The sequence below is a fragment of the Hyalella azteca genome, unplaced genomic scaffold, assembly GCF_000764305.2.
Source record: "Hyalella azteca isolate HAZT.00-mixed unplaced genomic scaffold, Hazt_2.0.2 contig16847, whole genome shotgun sequence".
In the NCBI taxonomy this organism is placed as follows: domain Eukaryota; kingdom Metazoa; phylum Arthropoda; class Malacostraca; order Amphipoda; family Hyalellidae; genus Hyalella; species Hyalella azteca.
This window is the reverse complement of record NW_025946654.1, coordinates 106,256-121,661: the sequence shown is the minus strand read 5'-3', so window position 1 is coordinate 121,661 and position 15,406 is coordinate 106,256. Positions and strand designations below refer to the sequence as shown.

Sequence of the window (15,406 nt, the reverse complement as noted above, 5' to 3'; positions counted from 1 at the left end):
TGTTGCTGGTGTCATTTTTATTCTTTCTAGTAATTTACAAACCGAGCCAGAGACAGAACAATAGTACAATTTTCTGTAAACTAGTAACAACCATAACAATTAGTACTATGTAATCAGTACAATTGTTACTGAATAGGTGAATACTGGTATTCTAAAGAAAATTATTATTATTGTTGTTGTTAATTGATACCAACATTAAATTTTGCTTTTACTGATCTGTTTCTTTACAACAAATCCTCAAACTTTCGGTGGAATTTGAGCGTAACTGAAAATCATAATATTATCGAAAAAATTGCCGGAGATAATGATCCCAGAACAGTGCGAGGCCCTGTAGTGATTGCCAAAAAATACTATCCCGCCGGTTGGCGTAAAAAAATTACAAATTTAAATGCTGATAATATTACTAAATAATTGAGACTATCACTTCAAAGTTGGCCATCATTTAACACAATTATGGCTGTTAGAGTTCCTAAGATCCACTCACCAAGGATTTACTTATAATCCGTACGGAATTACTCGATCCCTTTTTTCCTGTAACCACTCTTCGAGCTGTTCTTGAGGCTGGAGAGGTCGTCTGTAGTGGTAATAGTGCTCGGGCGGTTTGCCTTCTTCTAAGGTGCAGCAGTAATGCACGTAGCGATGCTTGACGACTCCTATGCGCATCTTCGAGTGTCGTCTTATAGTTTTGATCACCGAGTCTTTAAGACAGAACGATTCCGCTGCAAAATAGTAAAATTTCGAGTATGCTACATTCGAGCAAGTTTCATATGTACTTTTACTCGTTACGACTTAACCCTCTACCGCCGTATGTCACTCTCCGGGAACATAATTTTCTACTTAAATTATACCTAAAACAATCGACCGAGGAGGTTTGTATGCAACAGAGAACGTTTTAAAATTGTCGTACGTGGCGGCAACCATCAGTGCAAGCGATTTTGCGCTCACTATAACGTATCCTTTTTGAGAAGTAGGCTTGTGACAATATTGCTCCGGTTACTCGTGTCAGGCGGTAGAGGGTCGTCGTCTTATAGTTTTGAATTTTGATCGAGTCTTTAAGTCTGAAAGAGGTCGAAGACTGTATTGGAGTATTAATACTACGACACTGAGCTGCCGTTTATCCTTAATTTAAAAAATTTAAAATTTTCATCACAAATTTTAAAGAAGTAAAATTGAAATCTTTTCATTTCGGTTTAGAACTAAATTTCGGCATTCATCATGACGTGAGAACTCATTTCAACCATTATTTAGATTTCACAACAGAAATCACTCGACAAAAATCATTTTTTGGTCGGAAGACGAATCATAACATAGACAATCAAGTGGGAAAAAAGATAAAATTCCAAACTCCGCTATAGCATCCCTAATGCAAGGATACTCACAAACCCAGAGATTGGAAGCAAACTCCACGTTGTGCTCCTCGACCGCCATCTTCTGCGCCTCCAATAAAGTCTCGAGAACATCCACTGCACCTGCAGCAACAGATGTACACGTAATGAAGAGTTACATAAGCTACAGTGAGCTCCTCAGCCCTTACTGAGCGAGTGGTGAATACAATATTCCAGTCACGCTATATCAACTTATGATGTAGACTATATCATAAGTAGGCATATCAAGTTTTTTAGGCACATCAATGAGAACAAATATGACAAGGTGCGCCCAGTTCACGTTTCAGCGCTATTGAGGTAATTACCTTTCATAGGACAGAATTTAAGTTGATTGATTGCATCTTCTATACTCATGCCTCGGATGAACCTAGCAACGACCTCCATTTTCTTTGGGTAGTATTTGATGTTGCGCTTCTCGTGGCACACAAACTGCACAGAAAAATAGATACCTAGTACAAATATAATACAGAATGCTAATATTTCCAACGACTTTCATTCTGTACCATCAAATATTAATATTACTAATACTCATACGATCGTTTAAACTATCTATATATAAATACTTATATTAGTATTAGATGGCAGAATTGGTTTTTTTTTCAACTAGGGCGGTTAATGACCAGAGAATTCATTGATTTAAATTTTCAGTGTCAGGAACAGTTCTTCAGAGGACGTTGGTTGATCAAAATGCATGTTTCAGGAAGTAGTTTTAATTTGTTAACGACATTTTGAATGTAACAACATTCATTTTCAGTTATAGGAAGCATTGAATACTGAAATATGAATACTGAAGACAAGGACATGAGAAGCAATATTTCATCAAATTCGTCATAAAACAATTTTCAACAAATATATTCACATAAAGTTTTTAGCACTTCCTGTAAACTTCCAGCAAGTTTAATCAAAAACTCCCAAAAGAGAAAAAGTAACATGTCTTACAGCTGGTCTTGGAGGCTCCCCTGGCTGTTGTGGTGGATATTTCTTAAGGTTGTGACGATGAAATGCAGAAACTTCCTCATCATAAGGTGGGTACTTCAAGCCATCATTGTTGACATTGAGCTGAGCACTCACATGCAGTCTTGTCAGCAGCACTGGACTGCTCAACGACTGCAAGTCTTGAAGCTGAAACAAAATCCATGTTAAAAACAAGTAACTTTTTTATGTAATAATGATAATTGATATCAAGCTTGAACATATTAATATATTCATTTGAACTGAAAACTGCCAACTAGTTAAATTTTTACTCATACATGTAAGGAATAAAATGTTGAAATTTTTAATATAAATAGCAGAAGAAAAATTACCTCACCTGTTTAGAAATTCCTGAGAAATTATTGAGGTGAGACCAAGTACATGCTGAAGATCTTGAGCAGTTTAATAGTGTACTGGATGCAACTCTTGCTATGTAATTCAACATGTTTCTAAAATTACAATAAAGATGGGATTTTTATGTATCAAAACTATTCTGTACTTTTACTGAAATAAAAAAAAAACCCAAGCATCAAATACCTGTTACATTTTTTATTTAACCTGTCAGATTTAAGCTTTGACCAGCTTAGAAACAGACATTATATAGAAGAGAAACGCTCAAAGTTTTTGACATTTATCACTGGATGCATAGTGCTCACTGGTTCACTGCAGATTCTGTCATGACAAGGTAATATAGGTATAGCCAAGAAGCATAAAAAATTAGATCAGTACTCACTGCAGTGAGTGACAGAGTGCATTTTCTTATCCGTCCGTCTGTGTAGTCACGGACAGACAGGCAAGACAGACATGGACATGACAAGCAGAATAGCACATTTTTTCCATAAATAAGAAAATGCACTAAATAGCCTGTACATTTTAGTGGGCAAGTTACAGTACATGGTGACCTAAAATATCCACTCAAAATTAACCAAAACATCCTCAATTTGATGTTTGGGGCTATCTTAGCATGCCACTGGAAATATACAATTTTCTGCCAATCATTCCATGCTACAGCATTTCCCCCTATTGGTCAACACATAAAATGTAAGTGAAACAGATCAAATATTGATAGTTTCCTTTAAAATTTACTCATTCAATACTACATGATATTGAATAGAAATATAAGAGCAAAGAAAATAGCACCAAAATTTATATCTTTACAGCATAGAAAATGTTTCAGAGTCCAGCTCCATCATTAGTTCAAAAATTATAGAATAGGTACAGTTAGTACAGTAAAGAAATTGAAATTTACAAATGAAAGACAAAGCTAACAAAAAAGCAGGTAAAATTGAAGTACTGCCATCAAACAAGGTAATAAGGGCCGGTTTTGAGCCTGTTTTGTTAATAACTTCTTACCATGAAATATTTCATAAACAAGTTTAGGCTCATTTTAAAGATCTTTGCAAGGGCTATTGCATGGTATCTCTGAAAAAATTCCATATGCTATTGGTAAGGTGCCAGGTGCAAAATAAAACTGTCCCTAATTACCCCTGGAAGCGGGATAATTATAATTATTACCCCTGGGAGTGGGATAATTATAATTATTACCCCTGGGAGCAGGATAATTACCCCCTAATGGGGTAATTATGGACATTTGAAATAAAACTTAATTTTAAAACGTTTGAAGCATGCAGAGAGTACTACTCATCCATAACTAACAGTACTCTGAAGTCCTCCTCTTCCTTTGTAGATGTAGAATAAATGACATTTCCTATGATTTTCACTTGATTTTCCTTTATTGATATGATATTACCATATCCATACATTACCGTGTTATTGATGTAATACCTATTACTGTATCCAAGGACATGCCACTGCACATTGACAACAACCTTATCCACTGCAAGCTTCACATCAGCAGACATATAGCATTTCTTTTATATCTGTAAGCTAACAGGTATGCTGATAAGTGATAATATTGCACCATTTTGATTGGGTCAAGTGAATTCACTATACAAAAAAAATTGTAAATAACATACCTGAAACATAAAGGAATATTTCATTGACAACTACCTATCATATTTTTGTGTAAATAAATCATAGTTAATGTTAATTACTTTTCATTCTATATTGCCCAGTGCACAATCTTTATATGACATTCTATGCACAATTTGTAATGACCAAAAATTTATTTTGCTAAACGAGGTAAATATAATCAAAATTATTTGTAGTTGATTGAATTTATTCGTTAACTGGAGCCTTTGCTAACCTAGGTTCTACTGTACATGCATTCTTAGATGTATCCCTTATCACCCTAGGGGGTGTCCCTTATATCCCATCTTAAGCAGTCATTTTTGGCGGGGATGAGCTACGCAAATTCTCTCGGTTACGTTTTTTAAGCCAACACCTCTGTGCAAGTAAAATTTATTGGACTGTCCCAATTTACACCGCCTGTCCCTTATTCAGGGTTCGTACCGGTATTTAGAAAAAAATTCATGACTTTTCCATGACCATCAATGTAATTTTCCAAGAATCATATACAACAGGTTTAGCATGACTGAAAGACTAACTGTGCATATTCTATCATCTTCTACAGTTGATAAATAGCAAACACGTAAATGCATAGACAGACACAGAGGAACAGAAATGATACAAATCTAAAAATCAAGCCCACACTTTTATTATTATGAATTCAATAGTGTCAAATCACAACCAATATTGAGTAATGCACACAAGATTGTACATGCTAATGTCTGGTCAATACAGTTCAGAACACTCTTCAACACCACTACCGTCAACCGGGGCTACTCGGGACAAATTTGATCGTTTTTTTTGTTAATAACTGTTAATAACTTCTTATGATGAAACATTTCATAAACAAATTTAAGCTCATTTTATAGCTCTTTGCCAGGGCTATCGAATGGCATTGTCAAAAAAATTCCATATGCTATTCCTAAGGTGCCAGACGCAAAATAAAGATTGTCCAGAGTAGCCCTGTCGGTCCGGGCTACTCGGGACAATGGGAATAAAACTTCATTTCAAAACATTTGAAGCATGCAGAGCGTACTCATCCATTACTAACAGCACTCTGAAGTCCTCCTCTTTCATTGTAGACCATGTAGAGGTAGAATAAATGACATTTTCTGTGATTTTTACTTGTTTTTCCTTTATTGATATGATATTACCAAAAACATTAATTACCGTCAACTGGGGTGACTTCAGCCTCGTTTTTGATTCATGCTGGGGTCGTAAACGCGGGGTCATAAACGCCAGGGTTGTAAACCAGGTCATAAACGCCGGAGTGACTTTGGCCATTGTTTATGACCATTTATGACCCCGCTTTGGCCATCATTATGAACGCGCCAGAATCCCCCAGTTGACAGTACCCTATTATTGATGGGATATTACTGTATTATTGATGGGATATTACCATATCCATGAACATGCCATTAAGCATTTACAACAACCTTGTACACTGCAAGCTTCACATCAGCAGCCTTATAGAATTTTTTTTCTGTATCTGTAAGTATACAGGACGGCTTGTAATTTGTGTGATGATAAGTGAACTTTTTTTCGCTCAGTGAGGTAAATGTAATCAATATTCTTTGTTTTTAATCAATTTGTTCTTAACTGGAGCCTTTGCTAACTGAGGTTCTACCGTAAATGCATTTTTGGGGGTGTCCCTAATAGCCCCGGGGGGGTGTCCCGAGTAGCCCCGCCGTGCGGAAATGGCTGCCATTTCTTTTTGGAATGAGATAGGCAAATTCTGTCAATTACGTTTTCAAGCCCACACCTGGGTGCAACTTTTATGTAAGTCAAATTTTTTAATACGGCGAATATTTTTTTTGCTGCATACCTTAGCAGTTGTAACTTTACAAAATATAGTTTTTCACCATTTTTTTCAGGAATTTTTCAAAGCAAGTAAATGTAGTATTTTTCGACTTCCTTTATACTACATAGATAGGAAAAATGTTGATGTTTACGCCACTATTTTTAGTTTGGCAATATTCCAATTAGTTTCGCTACTACAACAGTTTTACGACGTGTCGGAGGCCTGTCCCGAGTAGCCCCGCTTGTCCCGAGTAGCCCCGGTTGACGGTACCATAACATTCAACTGGCAGCTGTTTTATCAACTTTTTCTTTAATGTTCAGTTCATGAGTGTCTAGCTCCTGTTGCTTTGATTTCAAAGATCGCCTCATGGCGTTGAACTTAACAGTAATTTTCAAATTATATATTTGACACATCGAAGTCTTTCAAGCACAATGTACATAATATCTCCATACCTTCATGCTTTGGATGGAAAGCAAGCAAGTCACGATCAGCTTCAATTCTTAACCACAAGTCATGAAATTTACAATTTCCAGGCATGGCGATGTAGAAATTGCACACTGAAGGTGGAACGCAGCCACAGCACAACAATAAGTTGTCAGATGCAACTAAGCTAGGTGACCAAGCTCACGTGATTAGTTCTCCAATCACGTGACTGATGGGTAAGTGATTGGAGAACTAATCAGAACGCAGGCAACAAGAGACTGCACAAACAGTAAACTCATGCAGCACAGAAAAACACTTCCTTTTTTCCTTCTTTTATTTGCAAATTCCCTGGCTTTCCAGTTTCCACAGCCTGAAATGAAATCCAATGATTTTCCAATCCAATGAGGTTCTTCATGACCGGTACGAACCCTGCATATTACCCCGTTTGACGGTATTTGAAATTACAAATAGGTAAGAGTTAAGAGCTGAATTTCCAATAGGTTTCCGTTAAAAAATATTCAAAAATACACAAATGCAAAGCACTGGAACTGGAAGTGAAAATTAAAACCTTGAAGTCACTCTCAGATATAGGATGCAGTGAGGTATTTACCAAGGGGTATATTGTAAATGGGGTAACTTAGACCACTTTTTTATAAATGATGCCATTATTTTACTAGCTAAATTAAACTTGAATTGAAACATGCAAAATACAGGTCTATACTCTAGCTTCACTCACCATAAATTGCTGGCTCCTGCCTCTCATAGTCTTTATGTTGGGGTAACTTAGACCGGGTGGTAAAATCAATTATATTTTTTGGTAAAATAACTCCAGGTTTTGGTGCATTGTAGTACTCTTCTAGTTACATATGCAAATGACAAACTTGAGGAAAGTGTCATAGTTTGCAAATGGGGGGCACCGCCCCATAATGAGGGAAATGTGACTACCTAATGGCAGCCCTGGTAGGGTAATATTGACTGGCTTGGAAATTAAGTTAAAATTACCATATATAAGATTCTGTAGAGTCTGAAACATAAAGAAAAAACATAAATAGGCTGTCAAACATAAAATATGTTATATATGGTAATTTTATATTAACTTCCAAGCCGGTCTATGTAAGGGCTGACATTATGTGGTCTAAGTTACCCCATTTGGGGGCGGCACCCTCATGAAACTATGACACTTTCCTAAATTTGTCATTTGCATACGTACCTATGTAACTAGAAGAGTTCTACTACAATGCATCAAAACCTGGAGTTATTTAACCAAAAAATAAAAAAATTGGAGGGGGTACTCTGACAGGCTTTAAATAAAAGCTTTTTTTTTTGTGGGTCACATTTTTAATTTTTTAACCTATTAGATATGCAAACTTTTCAAATCTTTCTATTGTGTTGAGTAGCCTCGGTATTAGGCCTTTAATGCCCATTGACAAAATTTTTCTATGTCAAATAGTTTTTGAGTTGTGGGGCTTTTTGTTAAAAAAACGAAAAGTGGTCTAAGTTACCCCACTGGTCTAAGCTACCCCATTTTACGGTAGTAGGAAAGTTGTGATATCTAGAGAGCTAAAACTTTTCAAGAAAGCTAAAACTTTTCAAGAGAGCTAAACCTTTTCAAGAGATCTAAACTGTATATCAAGAGAGCTAAAACTTTTGTTACTGAAATAGGTACTTATAAATATCTTAATTTTTGTTGGTGAGCAATTTTAAAATTGGTTCTTTCTATAGGTACAAAGACATTCTCTCAATTCATAGGTAAAAATTAAAGGCAATCAGAAGGTTTCAGTTATAGTCTGCCTCAGCCAGCCTTGTATAGCTGACCAAAAGGCAGGTAGTGATGTTGCTGCCACAACGTCTGCACTCAGGGAGTTCCATATTCTGATGGCCAAGGAGAGCAGTGTAGGTTGACATCAGTTCTGCTGCGTGGGACCTGCATCTTCTGTTGGTGCCCCCTTGTGGCACTTGTGACAGGTTGGCACAATCCTGAAGGAAGTTGGATATTGACAAGGCGATGCAGCATTTTGTACAGCATGCATGCTTTGTCAGACATTCTCTTCAGATGGAGCTTTTCCAGCTCAAGTCTGGCTACGTACTAGGTATCTCAGTGGCACTGGATGTGGGGCTAAAGTCTCCCAGGATTCTGCAGGCAGCTCTGCATTGTACCATCTCAAAGGAGGTTTTCCTAAGCAAATTACCAAAATGGGAAAATCAGGGAGTAACTCGGGACAGTCCTCTGACATGGCGTAAAACTGTTTTAGTGGCAAAACTAATTGGAATATTGCAAAGCTAAATATAGTGGTGTAAACGTCAACATTTTTCCTATCTATGTAGTATAAAGGAACTTCAAAAATACTACATTTAATAGCTTTGAAAAATTTCTAGAAAAAATGGCGAAAAACAAAATTTTTAAAAGTTACCATAAAATGGGGTTACTTTGACCGGCGGGGTAACTTTGACCACTTTTGGTTTTTTTAACAAAAACCCCCAAAACTCAAAAATGATTTGACATAGGAAAATTTTGTCAATGGCCATCAAAGGCCTAATGCTGAGGCTACGTAACACAATAGAAAGATTTAAAAAGTTTGCATATCTAATAGGTTAAAAAATTAATAATGTGACCCACGAAAAAGAGCTATTATTTAAAATCTGTCAGAGTACCCCCTCCAATTTTTTATTTTTTGGTAAAATTTTGATGCATGCTACAGGTTTTGATGCATTGTAGTAGAACTCTTCTAGTTACATATTTTAGGAAAGTGTCAGTTTGCAAATGGGGGGCGCCGCCCCACCCAATGGGGGAACTTTGACCACCTAATGGCAGCCGTGACGGGGTAACATTGACCGGCTTGGAAATTAAGTTAAAATTACCATAGGTACCTATATAACATATTTTATATTTGATAGACCTATTAATGTTTTTTTTTATGTTTCAGACTCTACAGAGGGGTGTAACGCTGGCACAAACTTTATTTGGCTTAGCCAGCGGAGGGATTAAGACGCATTTGGTTTTATGCTTTAATCGCACCTCAAAATATCAAAACTAGCTAAATATGATAGGAAATTAACAATATACCAAATATGATCACTGAGACAATGTAGCAATAAGGAAGAACTTCTTGAATTCATCACAAATTAACTTACGTATGTGCTTGGCCCTACTTTGCTGAATCAGAATGAAAGATTTTTCCACCTTTGAATTTCCGTTCCTAATACATGAAAAGTCTTACTAGCACACTGAGTGATAGCTGCGGGCTAAACAGATGACAAAAATAAATGATCATAAATATACATATAACAAAGTCATGATAATTCTCAAGTAATATTTCATAGAAGTATATTCAAATATTTAGAAAGGACATAACACCAAATAACCTAGTTGTTGCGTGTGTTTAGATAAGGAACAACTGACGTGCGAGACGTAGCGGCTAATGAATGGTTCCTAGAGTGTTGCCACTAGGTGCATGAAGAAAAAATACACATAAGAGAACTTAATACTAAAGAAAAGAAAATAAATCCTGTTGCACAGGACACTCCCCGCTCGGCGTTGCGCCGAACTAAGAGTATAGCGCACTGGTGACGATTGCCCAGATCACGAGGCAGTCCCTATTTGAGCAGGGCCGGTTGAGGCGCTTCGTCATCACCTCGATGAGAACCACGAAGGAGAAGAATGACTTTGGATGCAGGGCGTTCCAAGCTCGTACCGATTTTGGCTTCCTTCTTCGCTCCCATGCGGATTGTTATGGCTCTGACGTTGCCGTCGTTGCTTTTCTTAACAGCATCAATTCGGCCGATAGGCCACTGAGATCGTCGAGCCATCTTCTGACAAAGCAGAACCACGTCTCCAGGTTGTAGAGGGTCGGACTTGGCTGTCCATTTAGGCCTTTTTTGAAGCTCCTGAAGATAGCACCTCCGCCAGCGGACCCAGAACTGATCGGCCAAGTATTGTACACGTCGCCAGCGCCGAGGTCCGTACTGTTCAAGATTTTCTTCGTAAAGGTGCTGTTCAGATTGGTCGAAGCTTTTCATTGTCAACAACATTGATGGCGATAGCGGTTAGGGGTCATTGGGATCGTCTGAAACGACCCATAAAGGAGTGTTGTTCACGACGGCTGCAGCTTCCTGCAGAAGAGTGAGGAGTTCATCGCGACTGAGGCAACGAGGACCGGTTTGCAACATAGCGCCTTCCAGCGCTCGTCTGATCTGGCCTATTTTGCGTTCCCACACGCCTCCAAAATGGGATGCGTGAGGGGGGTTTGACTCCCAATTGCAGTCCTTGCCTTTTAAAAATTTATTGACCTTTTCTAGACTCACATCATTCCCTTGATTACGTGCACCAACAAAATTCGTGCCGCGATCGCTTTGTATAAGTTTACAAGGTCCCCTTAAGGACATGAATCGTCGTAATGCATTGATGAAAGACAGTGTATCCATAGATGGCAGAGCGTTGACGTGGACTGCCCGAGATGACAAACATGTAAAAATTATGGCCCAACATTTTTGACCTGAAGATCTTCGTGTGCTGGTCCTTTCACGAATGTCCCAGGGCCCAAAGACGTCAAGTCCAATGTTTGTGAAAGGAGCCGATGTTTCCATTCTGTCCTGAGGAAGATCCGACATGTAGGGTTGCTCACAAGTGGCTCGATGACGGCGACACAACACGCACTGACTAAGGAGGCTCCTGATTTTCTGGCGGCCGCCTAAGATTGATAGCCTGCGTCTCGGAGGGCTCCGTGGGTTACGTGTCGTCCCTGATGACCGGTCAACTGATGGTAGTGAAGCAATATTATGTCACTGATTCAATGATTTTTGGGCAGAAGGATAGGATGCTTGCGGTCGAGAGGAAAGTCTGATCTCTTCAAGCGGCCACCGACCCTCAAGAGTCCATCTGTACAAAGAAAGGGCGCGAGACCGGCCAAAGGATGACGCGGTGGAATTTCTTGAGCGCCTTGTAAAAGGTTCATTAGAGAACCGAACTCACTCGCTTGTGCCTCCTTAATGAGGATAGCAATTGCTACTGACCAAGTCGGAAGCCCATTCCTACATGCGAGGCTTGTTCCCAAGCATTGCTTCGCCGCGTCAGATGAGTACCAGATGAATTTGAAGATAAGTTGTGTAACTCTAATTATTTTTTCCAACGAGTTTGTTCGCTGGATAAGGTCATGAAAGGTTTTACCATCTTCTTTCATTGAGAAGAGTGCCTTGGCCGGGGATGGGTTTACCGTTTCCGGCAGTTCCTCGAATGGTAGTTGGTCCATGTCTTCCGTTGTTGAAGAGCAAGCAGGGTTTCGCAGGAATTCCGGCCCTGAGAGCCATGATGTTTTCCTCAGAGAGATTGGATTGTGCGATCGGGTAGCGACATTGGCAGGGTTCGATCCAGTCTCAATGTAATGCCACTGACTTGGGTTGGATGTTCTGTGGATGACTCCGACTCTGTGAGATACATAACGAGAGAAGCATTTTTCCTCGTTCCTGATGTAACCAAGCACAACTTGACTGTCAGTGTAATATGATACCGAGCTCGGCGGTGCAGTCAAATCCCTCAAAATTTGTTGCGCGTACAGAACGGCCTCTACAGCAGCGCACAGTTCAAGGCGCGGAATTGACGTCGCGCCTTTAGGAGCCACTCTGCTACTACCGTGCACGAAAGACACAGATGAAGTTCCCGCGTTGCTTACGCATTGTAAGTAAATGACACTGCCAATGGCGTTGTCAGAAGCATCTGAGAAAACGTGGAGGTTTCTTTCGGGGCTCGCGTCAATATTTGGAGGGACGAAGCTTCGAGGCATCGAAAGGGTGTTCAATTGCTCCAAGGCGCTCAGCCACCGTTCCCATTGAGCTCTGTGCAGGGCGCCCAACGGGTCGTCCCAATAAGAGTCAGAAGATTGGTTCTTCTGATCGTTTTCGTTCGAACCAAGAATTTCTCGTTGAAGTAGGCGCCCAGTAAGAGTGACTGGCGCGGCAATGCCCAAAGGGTCGAAAATTGAATTCACCATAGAAAGGAGACCTCGTCTCGTGAAAGGCTTTGGTGAAATGTCAATTTTCATAACAAACGCGTCGGTGGCTGTGTTCCATGCAACTCCAAGCGCTCGTTGAGTGTTTTCATCATTGAAAGCAAATTCATCTTGTTTATGAGCTCTTACCGTCGGAGGAAAGGCGTTAGTGACGTCATTATCTGTGCACATTATTTTATGCAGACGGATGTTCGTACGTGCGAGCAGCGCGCGAGAAGCTTCAATAACTGCGATAGCCTCGTCGACGGAATCAGCTGTGCCGAGGCCATCATTGACGTAGAAGTTCCGAGCAATTAGTTCTGAGCCTTTTTAATGATCTCTGATTGCTGGGTCGAATCGCAAACCCTTGTTTGAGGAAGTTTCTCGTCTTTGCCGATCTCAGCAGCTTTTCGGAGGCAGAAGGTCGCAACCGCTGGACTGAAGCAATTTCCGAAAACGTGCACTTTGGCTCGAAATTGGCATAACTTGTTGTCTGGATGATTATCTTTGATGACATCTAAAAGAGAAGTTCAGAAGTTGCCCTCACACCCTACCACAGCTAAGGGGATGGATTATTGCAGCAGAGGTTATGGCCATACCTCACCATATGTGTGAACATGCTGTAGGAAACTTCGGATAACGACTCCAACAGTGTGATGCAGCTAACAAACCCCATTTTCCTGATATTGTTTGCAAAACATAAGTATTTTAAATGGTATGTTATGCTAATCTTGAGGAAAATGAACTTTCTTCTTTATGTACCTCCATTACTCTTTTATTTTGCCCCAAAACTGTTCAATGAGTTCTGCCCCACCCTGTATAAGCTAGCTAACACATTTAAATTGTATATTATAATCAATATATAACAAATAGTCAAATAGTTAAGGATTACTTATAGCCTTATAAGAATTAGCTAAGCTGCTAGCTACATACATTGTATTGCACCCTTGATGCCTCTGTACCAAAAACATTCAATTTATTGGAACCTAATACACACTAAAGGCAACAAGTTTATATACCAATTTGTCATTTATAGTACATTTATACCAAACCATGAATAACAATACCTCAATATAAATTAAAGACTGCCACTCAATATATTTAAATATGAAAAAATAAAAAAAAAAATCGAAAAAATCGAAAAAATAAAAAAAATCATGATTTTTTTATAAAAAAATCAAGTGATTTAATCACATGATTTAATCATTTTGATTTAATCATTGCCAACCCTGTTGAGCGTTGAAAAATTCAAAAACTTTTGGTGATGCAAAACTGCGGTTTGATTGTTCATCAAGGATGGCGTAAGTCCGAACTGATTGATTGGTTGTGGGGAGAGTGACTTCAACAAGAAGTGTCTTACTGCAACTTTTACCATGAAAAGATCCATCAGTGTCAGTGCAGAGAACATTGCTTGGGCTCGATGGTTTGGTTTCCCGGTTTCTTCGCTGAAGTTCCTGATTCGGCGTTTTATCCTTCGCGTTAGGTCCAGGTGCGCGCGGATAATGAAGAGCAGTTATGTGGTTGTCTGCTTGACAATGGTTGCATTTAAGAACTTTCTTGCAATCTTTTGCCGAATGCTGTCCGGCGCAACGGAAACAGAGATTGTGACTGTGTACAAGGAGTCGCTTCAATTTTGCATCTGCCTGAAGGAATGCTTTGCAATCCCATGTAGCGTGGCTGTTTGACTTGTGCAATGCGCACTTGTGAGGAGACTGAATGGGAGGAGACGTAGAATTTTCGGCCGTAAGGAGCGTTCGAACATTCTTATTAACAGGCTTGTCGTGAGCGGCGACTGGATGTGGATTGGCGCTACTCGGCTGATCGTCGCATAGAATATTTGTCTGTTCCTGTAGGAACTGGCAGAAAACTGTGAAAGGAGGATGCTCGTCTTCTTTTGCTTGGTACCGAGATTTTATCGTGCGCCATTTGTTGTTCATAAACACCGGTAATTTTTGTCTCAAGGGCTCTAAGCCAGCAGCGTAGTTCAAAGTACGCAAGTCGGGAGTGGTGCTCAAATGATTGCCGACTACATTGCATAGATCGCTTAATTTGACCACCTAATGGCAGCCGTGACGGGGTAACATTGACCGGCTTGGAAATTAAGTTAAAATTACCATAGGTACCTATATAACATATTTTATATTTGATAGACCTATTAATGTTTTTTTTTATGTTTCAGACTCTACAGAGGGGTGTAACGCTGGCACAAACTTTATTTGGCTTAGCCAGCGGAGGGATTAAGACGCATTTGGTTTTATGCTTTAATCGCACCTCAAAATATCAAAACTAGCTAAATATGATAGGAAATTAACAATATACCAAATATGATCACTGAGACAATGTAGCAATAAGGAAGAACTTCTTGAATTCATCACAAATTAACTTACGTATGTGCTTGGCCCTACTTTGCTGAATCAGAATGAAAGATTTTTCCACCTTTGAATTTCCGTTCCTAATACATGAAAAGTCTTACTAGCACACTGAGTGATAGCTGCGGGCTAAACAGATGACAAAAATAAATGATCATAAATATACATATAACAAAGTCATGATAATTCTCAAGTAATATTTCATAGAAGTATATTCAAATATTTAGAAAGGACATAACACCAAATAACCTAGTTGTTGCGTGTGTTTAGATAAGGAACAACTGACGTGCGAGACGTAGCGGCTAATGAATGGTTCCTAGAGTGTTGCCACTAGGTGCATGAAGAAAAGATACACATAAGAGAACTTAATACTAAAGAAAAGAAAATAAATCCTGTTGCACAGGACAGGGTGTAATTATATGGTATCGTAAAATGGGGTAACTTACCACTTTTTTTTGCAAAATTATGCCATTTTTTTACTAGATAAGTTTTTACTAGATAAGTCAT

At 39.1% G+C, this 15,406-nt stretch overlaps 1 protein-coding gene across 1 annotated transcript; it reads right to left on the bottom strand.

Annotated features, from left to right (window-relative positions):
• Window positions 1-2: 2 nt before the first annotated feature.
• On the bottom strand, window positions 3-3,050 carry LOC108680474 (39S ribosomal protein L22, mitochondrial). The gene is made up of 5 exons (XM_018169297.2): window positions 2,695-3,050; window positions 2,325-2,507; window positions 1,691-1,814; window positions 1,380-1,469; window positions 3-719 (listed from the first exon to the last, which is right to left on the bottom strand). Exons 1-5 carry the CDS (start codon window positions 2,800-2,802, stop codon window positions 496-498), a joined length of 729 nt encoding a protein of 242 aa, XP_018024786.1. The 5' UTR covers window positions 2,803-3,050; the 3' UTR covers window positions 3-495.
• Between the last annotated feature and the right edge of the window lie 12,356 nt (window positions 3,051-15,406).